This window comes from Cherax quadricarinatus, chromosome 55 (assembly GCF_038502225.1).
Source record: "Cherax quadricarinatus isolate ZL_2023a chromosome 55, ASM3850222v1, whole genome shotgun sequence".
Classification (NCBI taxonomy): domain Eukaryota; kingdom Metazoa; phylum Arthropoda; class Malacostraca; order Decapoda; family Parastacidae; genus Cherax; species Cherax quadricarinatus.
The window spans coordinates 2,959,317-2,984,076 of record NC_091346.1 but is presented as its reverse complement, the minus strand read 5'-3'; the positions used below and the strand labels follow the sequence as shown (position 1 = coordinate 2,984,076).

The window sequence follows — 24,760 nt, the reverse complement described above, 5'->3', positions numbered from 1 at the left end:
TAAAAATATATTTTTTGGAATCCTCTAACTAAAGGTAAACCTTGAAGCATAAAGATCCTGTTGCATCTCTTCTGTACTTAAATGTAGTGTGTCAGTTCACGTGTTCCAGTTGCAGTAGAGTATATAGGAAGCACTTTCTGGAGTTTTAATACTGGATACTCTAAACATTTTAGACTCTTAGGCTGTAGCACCACTAACCTGAATTTACTGCCATCACAGTAATCAGATAATATTCGAAGATAATTTTTAAGTTTTAGCTGGAGAATAGAGCAGTTTGGATTCAAGAGTTTTTGTGAGCTTTTATGTTGAGCAAATTAAGCCCCAACTTAGTAATGATGGTAGAATTACCGACAAAATGCAACTAATGTGGCATTTCATTGTGGCAACGTTTCGCCTTACGGGAGATCCTGGAGGGAGAAATGTTGCCACAATAAAACGTCGCATCAGTTTTTATGTCCTTTTACCTAATGAACCTAAACTTTTTGACAATGATGGTGCTGTAGTTTGACCACTTTTTTTTTTTCATCATTCATTGTTTGTACTGGTGAGTAACCGACCTGCGACACAAGACATAACATTAAATCATTAAATCTATTTTCTTTAATCCCTTTTACATGTTTTGATAATTAAGGTAGTTGTTCCTATATTCAAGACACATCGCTGGCAGGAAAGTTTCCAGAGAATAAATACTAATGATAATGATTATATTTTTATTAAAAGATTATAAATATTCAGAACAATAAATACTGTAAGACTAAGAAGGTATATAGTCTTTCTGGAGACAGATCATACAACATAAATTTAACGTATGCAGATTTCATTGTACTTAGCATTATTCCGCAATCCAGGTCTTGCACAGCAATAGTTTAAATCAGCATTTTAAAACATTTTTGCGCCTAGCGTACTACTGTTCTTTCCTTTTAAGGAAAAATGAAGTTTGGTGCCCCTCAAATATACAGTGGAACCTCGGTACTCGAACTTATTTCATTCCAGAAGGCTGTTCGAGTGCCGATCTGTTGAGTATCGAACGATTTACCATAAAGAATAATGTAAATTTGATTAATGCGTTTCAGACCCCCAAAAATACACTTACAGCGACTTTGCGGTGTATTATCGTATGGTATTTATGATCGTATTCTCGTGTTCTTGGTCTCATTTCATAGAATGAAAGATATATTACAGAAATAGAGGTAATTTTGAATGATTTACAGACCAAAAATACCTTGAAATTGAGCTTAGATTAGCGGAAATGTTTGATTTTTGCTGATGTCCAAGAGTAAACAAATCACGTCACGCGTCCAATACACGTCAACTGGTGGGTCTAATATGTTTTCACAAATGCACTGATATTATTTATACCATTTTTCCAATAATGCAGTAGTCTGCATAAAAGTAAATCTTCTATTTTTTTTTTTTTTGTGAACAAAAATTCAAAATGGAAACAAGCGTAATATAAGAGGGGTCCGAAGTGGGAGGAGCCATAGGAGAGAGAGGGAGGGGCCAGCAGAAGTGGCTAGTATCTGTCTTGATAGCCGGATACTTGCAGTGGCGTGAATACAATGTTGAGTAATTATGCTAATATTAGTAATAAAGGTTATCTATCACATTTACTCCACCTTGATATCAGAAACACGATAGATAACCTGGAAGCACAATAAAGAGGCCGACATTAATAAAAGGCATATTATATGGAGACGTGAAGGCAGTGTTTACATCAGGACACACACGCTAACCAATTTTCTTTTTGGTTGACTGTTATCACTAATCTTTTAGGCCCCATGGTGACTTATACAAATATTTAAAAAACACCCAAAAATGCAAAGAAACACTAAATAATTTACAGTGAAGTTCAGAGGAGTTTTAGACTGAGCGACAGCTGCAGGGAGACTGACGTATATGTTTTGGCAGGTTAAGAACATAAGAACGAAGGAACACTGCAGAAGGCCTACTGGCCCATGCGAGGCAGGTCCAAGTCTCCTACCGGCTTAAGCCAATGCACCCAACCTAGTCAGGTCAGGTCACATTGACTTAAGGGAGGAACACGGCAACCGACCTGGTAGCACAAGCTATCAGGTCTAACTCACACCCACCCACATCCACTCATGTATTTATCCAACCTATTTTTAAAGCTACACAACGTTCTGGCCTCTATAACGGTACTTGGGAGTTTGTTCCACTCATCCACAACTCTATTACCAAACCAGTACTTTCCTATATCCTTCCTGAATCTGAATTTTTCCAACTTAAAACCATTGCTGCGAGTCCTGTCTAGGCTAGATATTTTCAGCACACTATTTACATCCCCTTTATTTATTCCTGTCTTCCATTTATACACCTCAATCATATCCCCCCTAATTCTACGTCTTTCTAGAGAGTGCAGATTCAGGGCCCTTAGTCTATCCTCATAGGGAAGGTTTCTGATACATGGGATCAACTTTGTCATCCTCCTTTGTACATTTTCCAGAGAATTTATATCCATTCTGTAATAAGGTGACCAAAACTGTGCAGCATAATCTAAATGAGGCCTAACCAAGGATGTATAGAGTTGAAGAACAACCTGAGGACTCCTATTATTTATGCTTCTTGATATGAAGCCAAGGATTCTATTAGCTTTATTGCGAACACTTATGCACTGTTGTCTTGGTTTCAGATTACTGCTAACCAGAACTCCTAAATCTTTTTCGCAATCCGTAATATTAAGATCTACATTATTTAGTTTATATGTGGCATGGTTATTGTCCTGTCCAACATTTAGAACTTTGCATTTGTCTATATTAAACTGCATCTGCCACTTCTCCGACCACTGCATCAGTCTATTCAAATCTTCCTGGAGTGCTCGAATGTCCTCGTCAGAATGAATTCGACGGCCTATTTTGGTGTCATCGGCAAACTTGCCGATGTCGCTCTTTATGCCCTCATCTATGTCGTTTATGTAGATTGTGAACAGCAGGGGGCCCCAACACTGACCCCTGTGGAACACCGCTCGTGACACTTCCCCACTCTGATTTCTCCCCATTTATGCAAACTCTCTGCTGCCTATTTGTCAACCATGCCTCTATCCAGGAAAAAATTTCTCCTCCTATTCCATGTGCTTTAATTTTCCTCAATAGTCTCTGATGTGGGACCCTGTCAAAAGCCTTACTGAAGTCCATATACACAATATCATATTCATTACCATGATCTACCTCCTCAAATACCTTAGTGAAAAAAATTAATAAATTCGTAAGGCAGGAACGCCCCTTTGTAAAACCATGCTGAGATTCGTTGATTAATTTATGCTTTTCAAGGTGGCTACGAACTGCCTCGGCAATTATTGATTCCATAAATTTTCCCACTATGGAGGTTAGGCTTATTGGTCTATAGTTCGAAGCTAAGGACCTGTCACCTGTTTTGAAAATAGGTATCACATTTGCCATTTTCCACTTATCTGGCACCATGCCAGTTTGTAGTGATATGTTGAAAAGATTAGCCAAAGGTGTGCTAAGCTCCTCTTTACATTCCTTTAGAACCCTTGCATACAGTTCATCAGGGCCTGGGGATTTGTTAGGTTTTAATTTATCTATTTGCCTAAGGACCATGTCACTTGTGACCCTAATAGTACACAGTTTATTATCGTCCTGTTCTACATAATTTATCATTACTGGAATATCGCTGGTATCCTCCTGTGTAAAAACTGAGAGGAAGTATGTGTTAAAAATTCTACACATTTCCTTATCACTGTCAGTGAGCTGACCCGAGGAACTTTTGAGTGGGCCTATCTTGTCCCTGATCTTACTTCTGTATACCTGAAAGAATCCTTTTGGGTTAGTCTTCGATTCTCTTGCAACTTTAACCTCATAATCTCTTTTTGCTTTTCTAATTCCCTTTTTTATTTCTCTCTTTAACTGAATATATCGATTTCTCAATTGCCCCTCTCCTCTTTTGATTTGCCTATATATGCCTCTCTTTTGACCAATCAGATATTTTAATCTATTGTTCATCCATTTAGTATCATTTTTGTTTGATCTGATTTCCCTATCTGGAACATAATTTGACTGAGCAGCTAGAACTATGCCCTGGAAAGCATCATATCGGCAACCATCACCACCTACCTGACCCTTAGTCAGGTCATTCCAGTTCAGCCCACCTAAGTAATTTTTCAGTCCTATGAAATCAGCCAAGCGAAAGTCAGGGACGGAGACTTGATTGCCATTATTAGGGGAATTCCATGATATATTAAAACTGAGTGATTTGTGATCACTTTCCCCAAGCTCATCATTAACCTCAAGATTATTAATTAGTGTTTCCCTACTGGCAAGAACCAAGTCAAGGAGGTTATTTCCCCTAGTTGGCTCTGTCACAAACTGTTTTAAAAAACAATCCTGGATCGTATCAAGAAAGTCACCTGACTCTAAATTTCCTGTCAAATTGCTCCAGTCAATCTGTCTATAGTTGAAATCTCCCATTAGCACAACATTTTCGTATGTAGATGCCTTACGAATTTCGTCCCATAGAAGTTTACTGCACTCCCTATCAAGATTTGGGGCCCTGTAAATCACACCCAAAATTAGTTTTTCTCGGCCCTCGAGAAGCTGTAACCAAACAGATTCAGTGGCTGACGCTTCTAATTTAATATCTTGTCTAACACAACAATTTAAATTGTCTCTGACATACATCGCTACTCCACCACCTTTCCTGTTGACCCTGTCAGTGTGGAATAATTTATAGCCTTGTATGTGACATTCAGAGGGCATCTCTCTATCTTTCAGATTGAGCCAGGTCTCTGTTATAGCAATAATATCTATGTCTCCTGCACTTGCAATTAATCTTAGCTCATCTATCTTATTTCTTACACTCCTGCTATTAGTATAGTAAACCTTAAGGGAGCTAGTCCCTTGCTGCCCTCTGCTGTCCCCCTTTGTTTGCTGACCTGATCTATTGTCTTTATTTATAACTTCATGCTGAATGCCTTTTATACATTTACTGTTTCCAACCCAAGTGTTGCAACCTGCTTGTTTCCCACACACACCCATACCTCTATCTTCCATCAGTTTAAAATCATAGGCATTTCACCAATGGCCTTCTCAATCGAGTCTGCAAGTGCTACCACCCCAGCCCCAGAGAGATGTACCGCATCCCTTGCATACATATCATGTTTGCCATAAAAGTTGTTCCAGTTGTCAATGAATGGGATTGCAAGTTCCTTGCAGTATCTGTCTAGCCAGCAATTTACACCAATTGCCCTAGACAACCATTCATTTCCTACTCCCCTTCTAGGCAAGATGCTACATATGATTGGGATCCCTCCCTTAGACTTAATGAAATCTATAGCTGACCTGTACTTATCAAGCAGCTCTTCTCTCCTACCCTTCCCAATATCATTTCCACCAGCACTGAGACAGATAATGGGCTTGCTCCCATTACCTGACATGATATTATCCAGCCTGTTGACAATGTCCCCAACACCAGCTCCAGGGAAGCACACTCTATCTCTCATCTTCTTATTCCTATTACAAAAAGCACGGTCAATGTATCTTACCTGAGAGTCACCAACCACAAGAATGCGCTTACCTCCATTAGCAGGGGCAGTAGTACCCTTACCTTCACTGGCCACTGAAGTACATTCATCCTGAAGAACAGAGAAGCGATTTCCTACCTTCAGATCTTCACTCTTAACTTTCCTTACTCTGATGCGCCTTCCATTACTGTGAACTACTCGCCACTTGTAGCAGGTGCTGGGCTGCACCTCACTGCTGGTAGCCGTTGCTGCCTCCCCAACTACAGCCTCCTCACAGCGAGAGACAGACTGCACCTCGCTGCTAGAAGCCTCATTCCCCACAACTCCAGCCACCTCACACTCTCTCCCAGACCCATTGAGGTGGACCTTCAGCCTCCTAATCTCCTCCTGGAGAAGCAAGACCTCCTCCTTCAACTCTCCAACCTCAATTTTTAAAACACTGCAGAAGCCAGCCATGCTTTGTAACCGTCCACACTAATCCCCAAGGCAGCTCAGGGTCTGTGACCTCACGTGACGACTGACCACTGAGTACTGTTTGTTTGGTTGAGCGCCGAGCAAACGGTCGACTACCGAGCGATCTTTTTACCAAAGCATTCGAGTACCGAATTGTTCGAGTACAGAGCTGTTCGAGTACCGAGGTTCCACTGTATATCACATTAAATGTGAATCCTGCAAACACCTCTGTGGCTTTTAATGCTCCCTGCTAGCTCAAAGTTCATTTTTAAAAAATTCTTCTGCTTAGCATTAATCAGCATATTATGTAAAAGGACACAAGTGCAACTAATGTGACATTTTATTGTGGCAACGTTTCGCTCTCCAGGAGCTTTGTCAAGCCGTTACGGCTTGATAAAGCTTCAGGGGAGCGAAACGTTGCCACAATAAAATGCCACATTAGTTGCAGTTGTGTCGTTTTACTTTACATATTGTCGGTAATTCTACCAACATTATTACAATCAGCATATTAATCCTCTGTATTGTAAAAGCGTTCACTAGATGGTAGTACCACCTAGGTTGGGAAACACTAGTTTAATGGTTGACTCCCTTGTTGGATAATCATACTTAAAAACTTATTGGCGGATGCATGACTCTGGAATGGGGGGGACGCATGTGCCTTATGAGTAAAAACGGTCTGCTCATCACTGAAGATAATCCTACATTTGGGTCCTTCCTGCAGGTTGGTGGGGAGACAGGAGCGTTGACAATCCTTAAGTGATTTGAAATTGGGCTGGAGACCCTCTAACCCACAACCACCGTAGACGAAACAATCACACTGGTCACTCTCTGGGTCGTAGAAGTACCTGCGAAGGGTATAACATGCGTCACTATTAGGAAATTTGCTTATTCGTTGATGAAAAGAACTTTAGCTTGTAAATAATTCAACACTGTATAGCATAGGTTAGTACCAGTACCACCACCACTACTATTATTACTAATTAATAATAATAAATAACAGTAAATGAAAGATACATAGAGATAAGAAGCCTCTATTACAATAAGGCTTCACTCAGATTTTCGTCAAGTTATATAGAGAACACAGCACTTCTTAAAATGACCAACAGCTAGGTGCTGAGAAATGGTGGGTTGGATGGCAGAAGTGTAAATCGGATCCGAATTGCTGCGAGTGTTATACTATTCTATAATATTTGGGACACGCGTTTCTGAGAGGATGAAGGTTCCATGGTTTTGTTTAGTGGTCTCTGAGACCTGGATGATGGCAGCCATGAGGCACTTTTATTCTAAGCTAACGAGGCACTTCCGCCTGTTGGTGTCACTGTCATGCAGGATTAGGTGAACATAAGATATTATAAGGAGTGGCGGTACTCTATATAATCTGAAGTTCTTACTCAGCGAAGATCCACTGTTTAAAATTTTGTTCTGCCTAAGTAACTTCACAATTCGTGACTAAAAAAAATATTATAATAAAAAAGAAGGGCTAAACCACAAGGGCTGTGACTAAAAAAAAAATCTGGTTTCTTGTGAGATACAACAAGTTTTGATATAAGGAATCTAATAGCAGTTCCAGTTCCTATTACAGAATCCTTCACCAGGTGCAATTATTAATAATTATTATAACCCATATGAATTAGTGTTTTCCAAATAATAAGGGTAATGCCGGATTTATGGTACGGGAGGCAGCCAGTCACTACGCTACGAGTACTGTCGTAGCGTAGTGGTTTAAATCTTTATTCTGGTGAAGATATATATTCATGTATAAATTTTATTAACTCATACATTATACTTTAGTATAATTGATATTTTTCTCACTGCAGTTTCTCTTTACAAATGGAACATTTACTCTTATGTGGTGTTATGTGCCGTTGGGTTGCCTCTCACACAGACTGACTACACTATGTTACAGGCTAAGATTAGCAGACGGTGGATAGAACCTCCACTTCTTACGCTGAAAGACTTACAAGGGATTATGGCTTCATGAAATACATTTATGTTAAAATGATTACCTTGGGAAAGCTCCCCTACATTCTCCAGGCTCTGGTCTCACTAAACACAGATGGTGACGATCTGCATGGCCAGCAGCTGGTTCGCTCCCTGGGGAGCCTCCGAGGAGAGACTGGCTGGAACCTCCAGCTTGATGAGGAAGAGGTTGATGTGTTCCTTGGAATCCTTGCCCAACCCCGGTTTGTTCGCGATCAGGTTGTTGCGTTCCTTGGAATCCTTGCCCAATCCCGGTTTGCTCACGACTGGGTTGAGTTATTCCTGTGATTCCTGGAGCAAGCTCAGTTTGTTGACGGCTAGGAGATAGAGTTCCTACGAATGCTTGACTACTCAAAGGATGTAAACTAGGATTAACCTGTGGTGGGATTACTTGGACACTTTCCATTTGTTCACGACGAGCAGTCTCTAGAGTTCCTGAAAATCCGTTATTTCCAGTCTGTTGCTGACGATTAGGCTGTTGGGTTACCAGACCTAATTGGCTGTTGATGGATGGTTGAAAATTAGACTGTGCAAATGATATTCCTTGACCATTCCCGAACTGTTGAAGACGCTGAGGTTGTGGGGCTGTGAAGGATATTTGACTATTACCAGTTGGAGTAAAATTTGGTTGCCTAATCACTGTGGATACCTGTCCTGACTGCCGATTCTCTTTTTGTCTAATGAGCTGGGGAAGAAAGAAAGGTCTTTGAGCAGAACCTGACACAACCTGGGAATAATCTTGAGGTAGGCGGACAATAAATCTTTTATTGCTAGGGTTGTCATTCTCCCGGGAGTTATCAGAGGGTCGACGTATCTGCCTGAACGGCTGTATAAGCTGCATATCTACGAGCCCCAGCAGCGTCCCCAGGAGGACGCCAATGATCGTCACCGACACTCTCATCTGAAGAAAAAGAATAATCAACATTTTGTTTGTCTTCAACTCCTACTTATTTTTGTTTACGTAGCTAAATTTACAGGCTAAGAGATCTTATCCCACCTAAACTCATTTCAATACCCAAACCAATCTTAGGATTACACTCTTAACAGTAGGCTAACACCTAGGTACCTATTTGTTGTTAGATGAGCAGGGACAGCCAGGGTGTAGTGAATCGCCAATACTCACACTGCACAAACGTAGGGTAACATCCGGCAGTGGGAGAAAACGGAATAAAATACCGACAAAATGACAAACACAAATGATGTATAATGCAATCCTGCATTATACTGCCTCGACTCGACCCCTGCAACCACATATAGGCGAGTACTGCATTCACGTATTTTTTCCGGTTGGGTTAAAAGAAATTCTTAGTATTTAAATCACTTTCACTGGTACGGTGTATTAACGAGCCATTCGAAGTGTCACCGAGGCGTCGGCGCAGTTTCCTCCATAACTACGCCTAAAAATGTAGCACTTGTACGCAGGTCTGGACTGCAATGCTAAGATATATTACCAGAGAGACGAAGTTGGCAGAGACATGCAAAGATGATAGCATAGTGACGAAGATTATGGTTAGACAGGAAGAAGAGGGAGTTAAGAAAGGTTGTGACTTGACCACTTAAGATTAGATTTTTTAGATTTTTGCCACCGAAGTGGCTAGTTTATTGTGCACCCCATATCCATCCTGTGGACGGTAGTACAAGAGCATTTGGATACACAAAAGGCCTAGGAACTAGGTCCCAAAAGGGCCACTTAAGGTGAGCTTCAAGGAAGTGGTTTTTGTCACAGTGACGAATTTGATAGCAAGTGTTTGTATCAATGGTGGAGATGCGAGTGACACTGCCCCAGCTAATAAGGCAGAAAACACTAACAAAATGGTTATTCTTAGCTGTCACACACCATCATTCTTAGCTTCTCCATATAATTTAAATCTGTATTTTGTTAATGATAATTACATTAAATTACTTAGGTTAGATTAGGTAAGGTTCGTCAGGAAACAGGATAATTGTTTCCTGACGCGGGTCTTAGGCAGATGATGACCCGCCGTTGGAGCTTTTGGTCATCTGACCAAGGCCTTCTACTTGCTTCCCCTTTAAAAATTAAGGTTTTAAGTAGATTAAATTAATAGTACTGAGCAAATAAATGAAAATAAATTTATTAGTATAATATGACAATTATATCAGTATAATTAATAAGGTTAATGTAAAAAAAACATTATTGTTATAAAATTTTTCATGTAGAATAAATTTTGGGAACTCACAATTTCAACTTTGAGCTGCTGTTCGTAAATTTGGTCTAAATTTATTAAAATATATTGACTTCATAAAGTGGCAGAAATTATCAGCGTAAAGGATTCTTTAAAGACTAAGACTGAATGTTGAAATATATCTGGTTCATCCTTCAAGTGCCCCGTAGCTCGGTTGTAGCGCACTCAACTCACACTGAGGTCCGGGGGATCGATCCCCGGTACGGGTGTAAACAGAACGTGTTTTTTTTTTTAAGACACCTGCTGTCCCTGTTTACCTAGCAGTAAAATAGGTACCTGGTTGTTAGCCCACTGGTGTGGGTCGCATCCTAGGGACAAAATTGACCTAATTTTAGCGAAATGCTCAGCATAACAAACGGCTTTCTATATATTAGTATGTCATTGATGTCAGCTAGGACTGTATACCTTGTTCATGTACTTGTAGAAATAAAAATTATTCACAGGGAATGCTTTGTTTACCAGTGTTGCAATCCACATACACTGAACAGTTGTTTTAATGAAGATTTTGAAGTAGGAATAGTGTTTAGGGTCAGTATTGTCACGTATAACCTCGTCAAACAGCTCCGGACACCATCAACCCGAGCTTGGCGCTGCTGACACCAACCCATGAGCTTGGCGCTGCTGACACCAACCCATGAGCTTGGCGCTGCTGACACCAACACAACCCATGAGCTTGGCACTGCTGACACCAACACAACCCATGAGCTTGGCACTGCTGACACCAACACAACCCATGAGCTTGGCACTGCTGACACCAACACAACCCATGAGCTTGGCACTGCTGACACCAACACAACCCATGAGCTTGGCACTGCTGACACCAACACAACCCATGAGCTTGGCACTGCTGACACCAACAACCCATGAGCTTGGCACTGCGGACACTAACCCATGAGCTTGGCACTGCTGACACCAACAACCCATGAGCTTGGCACTGCTGACACCAACAACCCATGAGCTTGGCACTGCTGACACCAACACAACCCATGAGCTTGGCACTGCTGACACCAACACAACCCATGAGCTTGGCACTGTTGACACCAACACAACCCATGAGCTTGCCACTTCTGACACTAACAACCCATGAGCTTGGCGCTCCTGACACCATAACCCATGAGCTTGTCACTGCTGACACCAACCCAAGAGCTTGGCACTGCTGACACCAACAACCCATGAGCTTGGTGCTGCTGACACCAACACAACCCATGAGCTTGGCGCTGCTGACACCAACACAACCCATGAGCTTGGAGCTGCTGTCACCAACACAACCCATAAGCTTGGCACTTCTGACACCAACCCATGAGCTAGGCGCTGCTGACACCAACACAACCTATGAGCTTGGCACTGCTGACACCAACACAACCCATGAGCTTGGCACTGCTGACACCAACACAGCCCATGAGCTTGGTACTGCTGACACCAACCCATGAGCTAGGCGCTGCTGACACCAACACAACCCATGAGCTTGGCACTGCTGACACCAACATAACCCATGAGCTTGGCACTGCTGACACCACAATCCATGAGCTTGGCACTGCTGACACCAACAACCCATGAGCTTGGTACTGCTGACACCAACACAACCTATGAGCTTGGCACTGCTGACACAAACATAACCCATGAGCTTGGCACTGCTGACACCAACACAATCCATGAGCTTGGTACTGCTGACACCAACACAACCTATGAGCTTGGCACTGCTGACACCAACACAACCCATGAGCTTGGCGCTGCTGACACCAACACAACCCATGAGATTGGCGCTGTTGACACCAACACAACCCATGTTGCTTGGTGCTGACACCAACATAACCCATGAGCTTAGCACTGCTGATACCAACACAACCCATGAGCTTGGTGCTGCTGACACCAACACAACCCATGAGCTTGGTGCTGCTGACACCAACACAACCTATTAGCTTAGCACTGCTGACACCAACACAACCCATGAGCTTGGTGCTGCTGACACCAACACAACCTATTAGCTTAGCACTGCTGACACCAACACAACCCATGAGCTTGGCACTGCTAACACCAACATCCCATGAGCCTGGCACTGCTGACACCAACAACCCATGAGCTTGGCACTGCTGACAACAATCCATGAGCTTGGCACTGCTGACACTAACAACCCATGAGCTTGGCGCTGCTGACACCAACACAACCCATGAGCTTGGCACTGCTGACACCAACAATCCATGAGCTTGGCACTGCTGACACCAACACAACCCATGAGCTTGGCACTGTTGACACCAACAACCCATGAGCTTGGCACTGCTGACAACAATCCATGAGCTTGGCACTGCTGACACCAACAATCCATGAGCTTGGCACTGCTGATACCAACAACCCATGAGCTTGGCGGTGCTGACACCAACAACCCATGAGCTTGGCGGTGCTGACACCAACACAACCCATGAGCTTGGCACTGCTGACACCAACAACCCATGAGCTTGGCACTGCTGACACCAACACAACCCATGAGCTTGGCACTGCTGACACCAACAACCCATGAGCTTGGCACTGCTGACACCAACACAACCCATGAGCTTGGCACTGTTGACACCAACAACCCATGAGCTTGGCGGTGCTGACACCAACAACCCATGAGCTTGGCGGTGCTGACACCAACACAATCCGTGAGCTTGGCACTGCTGACACCAACAACCCATGAGCTTGGCACTGCTGACACCAACACAACCCATGAGCTTGGCACTGCTGACACCAACAACCCATGAGCTTGGCACTGCTGACACCAACACAACCCATGAGACTTGTGATCCTGTGGTGGTTTTGTGTGTTCGACGTCCTAATAATCAGTTTCCAGAACATCACAGCAGTTACTGTGCACTCCCACTATACGAACCGGGTCTCCCACGGCTTTTGCCTGGAGGATTTCAGAGTTTTTTCTCACAGTTTCGATTTGCTACGTACAATATGTCGGATCTTAGTCTTAATTATCAGTGAAGTCGCTCGTGATTATGAGGAACATTGGTGAACAATAGCTGAGTATTCATGTAAAGCTTTGATGATCACGCTCTTCATGTAAGGTCAACTGGCTTTGATGATCACGCTCTTCATGTAAGGTCAACTGGCTTTGATGATCACGCTCTTCATGTAAGGTCAACTGGCTTTGATGATCACGCTCTCATTTAACTATTCCTTACTAAAGTAGCAGCATTTTCAGTAATGTGTGATGGATCAGTAAATAATAATCGTAGGCCCTGGCCAGTCACTGGATGAGAGAAATGGCCCGGCATGATAATGGCTTTCTTTGTACTTAAACCAAAACTGTAATTACACATGGTAACGACAGCGTCGTTCTTGACTACTGGCTCTCCACATCTCGGAGGCTGCCTCCCCCCCCCCCCCACCAGCTCACCTTTAACATTACCTACAAAAAAGCTCTTAGTTTTTCTGGCGAAGTTTCAAGGACTCTTAGTTTACGTCAGACATAAACAAGTTCCAAAAGTAGTTTTTGAATTTCTGATTTCAAGGTGAATAACCCCTTCCTTCTCCGTGCAACTCCTTCCCACGTGAAGCACTGGACTGACCCAGGCAGACACCGCTCACCACAATGGACTAACACTTGGGTATTTATTTAATGCTAGCTAAACAGAGAAAGCAGGTGTTTGGAGACCTAACCTTACATCTCGTCCAGCTTAAATTGAAACTTGTGGTATATTATACACAAATAACCCATACATAGAAGAGAGGAGCTTACGACGACGTTTCGGTCCGACTTGGACCATTTACAAAGTCTAACGAAAAGGAGAGGATGATGTATATATATATACCTCCACTACTACTACCACCTCCTGGTCTATATATACTCCCTCCTCCTCTCCTTTTCGCTAGTGTGACTTTGCAAATGGTCCAAGTTGGACCGAAACGTCGTCGTAAGCTCCTCTCTTCTATGTGCGAGTTATTTGTGTATTATTCCTGTTACGGTATTGTTCCTTTTTTGTTATTTGTGGTGTATTCAGGATTTACAGACAAGCTGTTCAAACGCCAGATGGAACTCGTAAAAAAAGACTGGATATGGAGTCTCTAAGACGAAAATAACAGGTTAGATACTTTATCTTGTACCTTTGAAAAGTTTCGTGAGTTTAACTACTCTCGGAGTCCGGCCATGGGCCAGGCTAGTCTGGTGCTTGCCTGGTCAACCAGGCTGTTGCTGCTGGAGGCCCGCTGCTCCACATATCCATCACAGCCTGGTTGATCTGGTACTTGGTGAAGATACTTGTCCAGGTTTCCTCTTGAAGGCTTCTACACTTGATATAAAAATATTCAGCTTTCCTTCGAAAAAGAATAGATTCTTATTGTCACAATATTAAAATGCGTTTTATTATATTCTAACATTCCGAAATATTAGTAAATTGTAAGAACTGACACAAGAGTAAATACTTAGGATATCTTAACATAAATACCTTTTGTTCCTGAAAATCACGTTTTTTTCCAGATATATTAAAATATCCTGTTTACTCAGATGTTCTACAACAATTTGCCATAGCAAGTTTACACGATAATTCAATGGAATTTCATTGCAAGATGTTTGAGAAGTCACTTGTATGTAGACTGTACCGGACACACACATTAGAATAATATTTGCACAAATGGTTACGAGGATCACCCCCCCCCCACCCATCCCAGGCCACACACCAGACCTCCTAACTTTATAAGGAAATACTGCAGGATTGATAACTAGTATGCCACGCAGGTCATACAAGGCCTCGGGGGATCAGATCAAATCCCTTGGACCATGAACCCTTCACCAGAGTCAATTAGTGGCACACAAAGTTAAGATATATGATAAAGGTAAGTAAAATTCCGCAAGATTTATCTGCCGTCTTACAAGTTCAGGAGACATTAAAAACATGATCAGTAATCCTGCCAGAGTGAAGATCTTTTAACAGGATTTTCATTACACATGACAGGAGGGTAGCACCTCCTTACATGGCTGCTGTCTACACGGTCATGTGACAGGAGGGTAGCACCTCCTTACATGGCTGCTGTCTACACGGTCATGTGACAGGAGGGTAGCACCTCCTTACATGGCTGCTGTCTACACGGTCATGTGACAGGAGGGTAGCACCTCCTTACATGGCTGCTGTCTACACGGTCATGTGACAGGAGGGTAGCACCTCCTTACATGGCTGCTGTCTACACGGTCATGTGACAGGAGGGTAGCACCTCCCTGGATGGCTGTCTATACGTTATCATTAAATTAATTTTTATACAGTATTCCGAGATAAATGAATTCGATTTGGTTACACAAGGCTTTCAACTGAGGAACATACGAGAAGCCAAGGTACACAGCCATTTTGGACAAACATATACCAGGATCGTGTTGACAGTTACTGTAGAACACCTCTGGGATCACTGACTGTCCTCTGAACAACAAAACTATATATACATTTTCCTGATCATCTACTGTAGTTGCAGGATACAGTGGCGTGTTACACTCATGGCGCTCACAAGCAGCTCTGATTGGGGCAAAGTTTCGCTCTGTGTAGAGCTTTATCATGTATGACTCACGAAATCGTAATGACACGATTGCAAACAAACCATACCCCGGCCGGGATTGAACCCGCGGTCATAGAGTCTCAAAACTCCAGCCCGTCGCGTTAGCCACTAGACCAGCTAGCCACAATAAGATTCATCCAACTAGGTATATACCTAGTTGGACGAATCTTATTGTGGCTAGCTGGTCTAGTGGCTAACGCGACGGGCTGGAGTTTTGAGACTCTGACCGCGGGTTCAGTCCCGGCCGGGGTATGGTTTATCATGTATCGCTGTGTACAGATTTACCAATTCACATTTATGTATACCTTTGATGGGTTCCGAGAGATCTCTTGCTTCCGGAGGTCCGCCTTGGACCAAGCTTGTTACAAAAAAAAAAAAAAAACCAGCTTCATAATTCAAATATCTTTAAAAAACACTGAATTGGAGTGAAGGGGCTTCAGCCCCCCTCAAAAAAAAATTCTCTGTTCTCCAGGAAGCTCCGTCCCTGATAAAAAACAGTAACAAAATAAACGCTTCTTTAAGAGTCCCCTAGCCCCCCCCCCCCCTCTTCCACCTAGATAGCCCTTGTTAATGACCCGTAGTTTAATCTGCTGTCGAAATCGCAATACAAACTGCAGATGCCCACTGAAGGTACCCGTCCTGCTATTTAACAGGCACGTCATTTCCCCTGTCTTCTAATACGTTATCTTTTTCCCTATAATCTACCTTGCCCATAATTACTATCGCATTTGCTTTGTCTGTTTCGTAAGGTGAAGTCTGGGATCTTTCCTTAATTCATGGTGTAACTTCACAAATCTTTGAGAACAACTGTGTTACAGAGGTCTCAGTTATGCTCAAACCTCTGTAACACAATTATTCTCAAAGATTTGTTAAGTTATACCATGAATTAAGATCCTAGACTCACCTTACGAAAGCAAAACAAATGCGATAGTAATTATGGACAAGGTAGATTATAGCGAAAACAATTAAACATATTATGAGACCGGGAAACTCACGCGCCTTTTAAGCCACAGTTATCGAATTTTCTCATTCAGCATGTCTTTTATACATTATTGGTATATAAAACCCATAAGGAGATGAACAAGACATGTCCAACACTTGGCTATCATTAGCGTGGATATCCAGGTGTTGTACACGCGGCTTGTTCCTCTCAGCAAAGATTGTTTTGTTAAACAAACCGAGAGTATTAATCACTTTCGCCCTAATAATTAATTTCACGAAAATCAGACCGTATACATTATGAGGAAATTGTTGCATTTCATTAATGACAAATATTGTAATTAACTGAAACGTCGTCACAAGTTACAGTCACCTATGTGCGGGTTATTTGTGTATTGTTACAGTTACTGTATTGTGTTTGTGTTATTTACTTTTAGTCTTGCTGGAGTGTGAGCATCGTTCATCTCCTTAATATTATTCGACTTCTAACGGGCCAAAGTGATATTTTTATAATCAAAATTAAGCGTTAATCCACAAGGGTCAAAGGTTAAAGTTATAATTTTAGTGAAAATTATTAAACAGACGTTGATTTGCCTGGGTATATCAATTCATGAGAAAGAGATGAAAAAAAAAGTAATGGAAAGATCGCTTTATTTTCACACTTCGGCTGTAAAGCTTAACACGTCAACAAGATTCAGCGCCACGTCACAGACGGGGAAAATAGAAGAAAATAGTAAACTCCCGGGAAAACTCTTAGTTTTCCCTAAGTACATTTCTCCTCTGAGGCTAAGGGTCCCCAGTCGGTTCCAGAGGTGGTAACCCATCACCCTTGACCCCCCTATTACTCTCCCTCCACTACATATAAATATCCGCATTGGTGTTGCCCTTCGACTTGACGCTCCTATTCTCGCCCCTATTCGAATGGTTGGTGCTTTTCTTTAGTAAGTGTACGGAAGAGTGGAATGTACCTAGGGATTGGCAGAGTAAAAATTATAGGGGGAATCAGCCTGTTGAGTATACCTGGTAAAGTGCAGAGATATACTGAAATAATTAAAAATAAGACGGAGAGCAGGATCACAGATGAACAAGGAGGCTTTGGGAAGGGTAGGGGGTGTGTAGACCAAGTGTTTACAATGAAACATACAGGTGAACAGTATTTAGATGAGGGTAAAGAGTTTTTCATCTCACTTATGGATTTGAAAAAGGCATACGATAGGGTGGATACGGAGGGAAGGGGGGTAATATGGCAGATGATGCAAGTGTATGGAATAGATGGTAGGTTACCAAAAACCTTAGAGACAGGGATGAGTGATGTCACTATGGTTGTTCAGTATATTTATAGATGGGGATGCGAGAAGTGAATGCTCGGGTATTGGTAAGAGGTGTGGAATTAAGAGATAAAGTATCTAACACGAAGTGGGAGTTTTAAAAGTTGTGTTTTTTTTACTGATCACACTGCGATTCTGGGAGATTCTGAATAAAGTTGCAGAGGTTGGTGAACAAGTTTGGAAGGTATGTTAAAGAAGGAAATTAAAAGTGAAGATAGGAAAGAGCAAGGTAATACTGGAGATGTGTCTGGGGGCGGTGTGATTATGAGTCAGAGAATCCGTAATTTGGAGATTAGAAGGAGGTGCAAAGTTTCTAAAAGTGTTACCAGAGGGTTGAGGAGGGGTTGTTGAGGTGGTTCGGACATTTAGAAAGGATGGAGTAAAACAGAATAACTTGGAGGGCATATAAATCTGTAGTGGAAAGGATGGGGGGGAGGGGGAGGCCTATGAAAGGTTGGAGGGGGGGTAAAGGAGGTTTCGTGTGCAAAGGGCTTAGATTTCCAGCAAGATTGTGTGAACGTGTTAGAAAGGAGTAAATGGAGACAAATGGTTTTTTATGACTTTACTTGCTGTTGGAGTGTGAGCAAAATAACATTTATGAAGGAATTCAGGGAAACCGGTTAACCGGACACGAGTCCTGGAGGTGGGAAATATAGTGCCTGCGCTCTTATTAAGTAGGTTGGAGATATGTTGCGGTTTTATAACTGTAGTGTAGATGCGCCTTTGGTAAGACAGTGATGGAGTGAATGATGATTAAGTATGAAAGTGTTTCTTCTTTTTCAGGTCACCCTGCCTTGGTGTGTGTGTGTGTGTGTGTGTGTGAAAAATCCCACAAACGCTGATATTGTAACAGTAGCCCAAACGAAAGTAACCTAACAACTATCAAAAATTCCGCCAGACTCAGCTATAAATAATTTTACATAAATAATTATATTAGCAGTGGTCTGGAAGTTACTGGCAATTACGGAGTACCATCCACGAGAAAGCAGGTCCATTTAAAGGGACGAGAAAATGGGAACATTTAAAGGGGAGACTTCAATAAGTTATACAAAGAAAAAAGGGCTCATTAAAATAAACTCATTTAAAGAGGGAGGCATCTGTGATTACAAGGAAGACATGATTCAGAGTCAAACTCTGGTTCAACCTTCAGAAAATGAAGGAAAATAGGCCCTAATTCCTCGGTGTGGCACTACATTTAAGACAGTCCAATGCATTTAAATACGAGCCCAATTTTTGACCGTGTACTTTTGCCTCAACTAAAAATGCCTCTAATTTGAACAACCCGCCACTGATATTGTATGATGAATGCTTATCTTGCTTAGTAATTCCCGTTTCTACAATATTTCTTTCAAGCCAAGAGACAAGGGAAGATAACTCTTCTTGCCAGTTTGCCAGGTTATTAAAAGATATAATGTGCTTGAAAATCGCCTTCGACTCCTGTGCTGTATTTACTGAATAGCGATGTTGTGATATTCTATTTTCTAAAGATATTCCTATCTGTCCCACATAGGACAGATTGCAACCGTTGCAACAAATTCTGTAGACACCACCATAACTCTCTTGGGGTAAATTCCTTATCAGAATTTTTAAAAACTACTTGTACATTAAATCTTTTAAGGGCATTCGGCAGGATAAATAAATTTTCATTGTATGGAAGGACCAGAATATTCTTGGTTTCAAGTGTTATCTTAGGATCTGTTCTATAATACGCTACTATTACAATACCAGCGCGTCTGGGATTTTTCTAATGCTATAATATTCAACCTTTCTGGCTATGGGTACTGGTATGCCTGGGGGCATTTTCTGTTTCCTTTTTTTCTGATGTGTGTGTGTGTGTGTGTGTGTGTGTGTGTGTGTGTGTGTCTGTCTGTCTGTCTCCCCCCTCACTCCAGTGAATACATCCTCTGGGATCGTGTTGGCTCGGACATCCTTTTTCTGCAACTTTACGAGCTCCTGATGTGTTGACTGCAACACGAAAGGCCTACAACTATCATTCTACGCCCCCCCATGGTTGTTTTTCATCCTGTATCGCTTGGTTTGCGATATTTGCATAGTGTGTGTGTGTGTGTGTGTGTGTGTGTGTACTCGCCTAGCTGAGGTTGCAGGGGTCAAGTCCTAGCTCCTGGTCCCGCCTCTTCACTGGTCGCTACTAGGTCACTCTCCCTGAACCGTGAGCTTCATCATACCTCTGCTTAAAGCTATGTATGAATCCTGCCTCCACTACATGCTTCCCAAACTATTCCACTTCCTGACTACTCTGTGGCTGAAGAAATACTTCCTAACATCCCTGTGATTCATCTGTGTTTTCAACTTCGAACTGTGTCCCCTTGTTGCTGTGTCCCATCTCTGGAACATCCTGTCTTCGTCGTGTGTGTGTGTACTCACCTAATTGTGGTTGCAGGGGTCGAGACTCAGCTCATGTGTGCGTGCGCGCGCGCTTTGGGAAAACCAACCAAGGTGAAAGCCGGAATTGTTCTGATTCAGAAAATATAATTGAATGAGAAAATTATTATTATTAATTGTAATTTTCATTATAATTAATTCTTATGATCTGATGTATGGTGGAGAGCTAAACCCTCAGAGGTCACAAAGCACTTGTGGAATGAGAGGCAATCACATTCGAGCCTCCCACCAGCTGCAGAAACTACTGAGAGGTACCAAGTCACTGGTGAACCACGACAGCAGTGACCAACCAAGCATTCATATAAGAAAATAATGGAACGCAATGGTACCTTGTATCAAGGTACCAGTGTGTTGCTGTGTCAGACAATGCGACACAGTGGTATCTTGGCACATGGGATGTCTTCAGTGACTCATTTGCTAGCAACTGTTTAGTATGGCCTACTAGTAAATTATCCTTGCCCATAGTAGGCAGGTCTAACTCACTCATACCCGTCCAAACCAATATTTAAAGCTACTTAAAGTTCTCGCGTGAGTGAAGCTACCTGGGGGTTTGTTACACTAATCCGCAACTCTATTGCCAAATCAGTGCTTCCCTGTATTATATCCTAGTTCCAGTTTTACCTTACGTATATTAACTATACCAGAAATATATACTAGGACATATATTGATGACATGTTCCCACACCAGATTCCAAAAGTCTAATATACCTCCTAGTTACATATGCTTATTTCTTACATAGTTGTAAGTATTAAATGTGTCAACCCTAGGGTTTACTGCTTGGTAGAGTGTTAAAAATAGTCTACGTGAGCAAGAGATCAGTTGAACGAGTCACAAAGGTGATATATACGTGAATGAGTAAGGTCATGGTTGTTATAAAAATTACCGCGTAAACAAGACAAACTGCGGGGGGGAGGGGGTGCAGCGCGTCATATAGGTTACTGTGTTTATAAGCTAGACTGGTCTTGGCATAAGAATTTCATACAAACATCAGTCATAACATCTCACCGATATATTTGTTACTTCAGTTTTGTATAAATATTATAATTTACATTGCATCGTCATACATCAAGTATATACTGTGTACATTAAGTGTTGTGAATGTGTATACAACAATGTTGATCGTGGCCGTCGACATGACGGAGCTGAACACTTCTAAGTAAACACGTGACCTTTAACTCCACAGGAAAAAGGATAGATGTTGTATCCTTGATAAAACACACACACCTGGATTCCAACTTAACACTGGCACATCACCTATAATAATAATAAAATAATAATAATAATAATAATTATTTTTATATTAATATATTTTACTTACAGTACTACTACTAATAATAGTAATATCATTATTTTTACAATACATGTACAAGGTATACAGACCATAGCTGACATCAGTGACATACTACTATAGAAAGCCACTCGTTTTGCAAATTAGGTCAATTTTGTCCCAGGATGCGACCCACACCATCCACTAACACTCAGGTACCCATTTTACTGATGGGTGAACATAGACAACCGGTGTAAAGAAACACGCCCAATGTTTCTACCCTCGCCGGGAATCGAACCTGGACTATCGCCGTGTGAAGCGACAGTTTTAACCACCCAGCCCCGTGGCCTGGTGGCTAATAAAAATAATAGTTCTTATATTAAGAACTAAAAGTTGGTCTCTAGCTCAGGCGCCTTGTAATAATATCCCACAAAAAATTCCACATTATAATGCTGTATGAATCAAAATATAGACCTTTTTTTTCTAAACTGCACATCAGTAGAAGCTCAGTACTTACGATTTTTTATGAAGGCGAATTCACTGTTTAATGTCGATCACTTCAGTCTACGGGAAAATAATTGCAAGTCAACTAACTAGGTGCAAGTATGTCTTGTGCCACTGAGATACTAGGCAGCTCCCACACGGTTCGTTGGAAACACTACGGTCGTTATAGAGTGCGTGTCGGGTAGCTGGATGTTCACATTAGGCGAGTTACAGTGTAGTGGACAGGTGAAGGTGTGTGTGATGTCTGGTGCAGCTCTACACACACTCCCACCTCAACACCTCGGCTTAAACAGCTGAGACCAGTCTCTCTACTGCGGGGTTATACCTGGAAAACCCCAGCACTGCGCCCGCTCCATGACTCTGGCTTCGACCCGCTCGACTAATTGGTATTTCTGAAAGCAGTTTTCTTGCCACTTTTCGTGCGCTACAATACATAATAAAATTTTGACTCTTCTTACATTGGAGAAAATATAAGAACTAGATTCTTTGGTTAATGTTGTTCATAACAACATGTGGAAGAGATGTCAACACTCACTAAAAATCACTTTCGGTGAAGTAGGAGAGGTTCTGCATGGTAGCTATCCTGTGCAAGTTTTTAAGTCTAAAACTTCATAGCTCTGTACTCAGCTACTTGTTTACTGGAGTCTTGGCTTCCCTTCTTACCATAGTAAGTGTGGGATGGTGTTGCTTGTTCCGTAGGTTTTATCAGTACCCCCCCCCCGCCACCACCTTGATTAAAAAAAAAAAGTTAGGCCTTGTCACCTCTACTCTTTTTATGGCGTTTACCTTCACTACTACCTTTCTTCAGAGAGGTGAGATGGGGTGGGGATTTTGGGAGGGGATTGGGGAAGGGAAATTGACGAGAGAGCAGATATCTTAATGCTAGTGTAACTGGAGCAACCCTCCCTTTCCTTGTATCAAACCAGATTACCTCTCATTCCCCAGAATCTGCAGGACTCCCATGGATTTACCACTTTCCCATTAATATTACAACGATAATCACTACTGCCTCTCACAGGTCAGTCCACTTACAACTCTAATACTAATGAAGTATTCTCTCTCTCTCTCTCTCTCTCTCTCTCTCTCTCTCTCTCTTTCCTTCCTCCGTCTGGCATTTTAATTTTCTTACCAGCTGTAAAATAATTTTAGTATACTATTATAATCATGTCTTCTCTAGTCTTATTTGAGGAGCATTGGTTCTTTCCTTCAAACTCCCCCGCAAATACAGAACGCTTTGGAGTTCTAATAATGTTTGAGTTCAGAATGTTGAAGGTTATTTTAATAAAGTATCTGACAACAGTTCCAAGATTTGCTGAGTTTGCACATGCTATGTCGCGGGGTCTATAGGCACCTTTGATATGTTCGACATAATGTTCACTCCCTGATCTTATCCGCCATTTGCAGTTTCTTACATCCCAGAATGTGCTGTCTCTGGTCTTCCGTTTCTTCTTCTCCAGTTTGAAAGACGTATTTGTATTAAGCTTCGTTAGCTACATATTGGCTTCCCTCTCTGAGAGTCCAGGTATTTCTGTGGTCTATCTTCTTATTCAATTCAAGTTTATTCTCTATAATGGTTACAATGTGGGGTTTACAGGTTTTGGGTATTTTGTGGTTTGCATGTTATAAAATACTAATTACAGAGGGGGCCACTAGGACACCTAGCATGGCTAGGCATTTCGAGCAGACTTAGATTAATTCTTAACATTAAGTCCTTACAGATTATAGTATTAAGGCTAAGTGACTACATCATAATTTTGAGTTTAGCAATGCGAATGCTTTTGTTTTGGCACAATACAAGGTGTCTATATTTGAGTAACATAGGCAAACTTATGACTAGTTAGGATTTATTATTTTAAGATTAAGATTAGTATTTATGGGTTTATAGTCAGTGGGTGAGTAATTTTGAATCACCAGGTGGTTATCATGTAGTTAGTTGTCGGGGTGGATCAGGGAGATAAGATGTTTTCTAACTGTAGTTTTGAAAGTGATGAATGTGTCTGCAGTTCTAGAGTTTTCAGGTAGGGTGTTCCAGATTTTAGGTTCTTTGAAATACACTGAATTTTTGTAAAGGTTTAGTCGAACACGGGGAATGTCATAGAGATGTTTGTGTCTGGTGTTATGCCTGTGGATCCTGTCACAACTATCAAGAAAGCGTTTTAGGTCAAGGTTAATATTGGAATTTAAGGTCCTGTAGATATAGATTGCACAGTAGTAAGTGTGGATGTTCTGAACAGGGAGTAAGTTTAGATCTATGAAGAGTGGGGGGGGGGTGTTGCCAGGGATGGGATTTAGTGATTATTCTTACTGCGGCTTTTTGTTGGGTTATTATTGGCTTTAGGTGTGTTGCTGCAGTTGAACCCCAAGCACAGATAGCATAGGTGAGGTATGGTTATATAAGTGAATGGTATAGTGTGAGAAGGGCAGTTTGCGGTACGTAGTATCGTATCTTGGAGAGGATCCCCACCGTTTTGGATACTTTTTTTGTTGTGTGTTGGATATGGGTGCTGAAATTTAGGTTGTTGTCGAGGTATAGATCAAGGAATTTGCCCTCATTATGTCTGGCAATTAGAGTGTTGTCGATCTTAATGTTAAGTTGCGCAACATCTGCTCTGCTACCAAACATAATATAGTAGGTTTTGCCAGTGTTAAGTGTAAGTT

General features: G+C 41.8%; 1 protein-coding gene across 1 annotated transcript; it reads right to left on the bottom strand.

The window, feature by feature from the left end:
• Positions 1-6,377: 6,377 nt before the first annotated feature.
• LOC128699008 (uncharacterized) lies at positions 6,378-22,374 on the bottom strand. The gene is made up of 3 exons (XM_053791525.2): positions 22,116-22,374; positions 7,957-8,831; positions 6,378-6,795 (listed from the first exon to the last, which is right to left on the bottom strand). The coding sequence occupies exons 2-3, from the start codon at positions 8,829-8,831 to the stop codon at positions 6,519-6,521; spliced, it is 1,152 nt and encodes a 383-aa protein (XP_053647500.1). The 5' UTR covers positions 22,116-22,374; the 3' UTR covers positions 6,378-6,518.
• Positions 22,375-24,760: the final 2,386 nt, after the last annotated feature.

Bases quoted from the DNA above. Each gene is read 5' to 3' on its own strand.
- LOC128699008 (XM_053791525.2), bottom strand. From the start codon at position 8,831: ATGAGAGTGTCGGTGACGATCATTGGCGTCCTCCTGGGGACGCTGCTG. The intron at 6,796-7,956 runs GTAATCATTTTA...TACCCTTCGCAG, and splicing joins TGTAGGGGAGCTTTCCCAAG to GTACTTCTACGACCCAGAGA.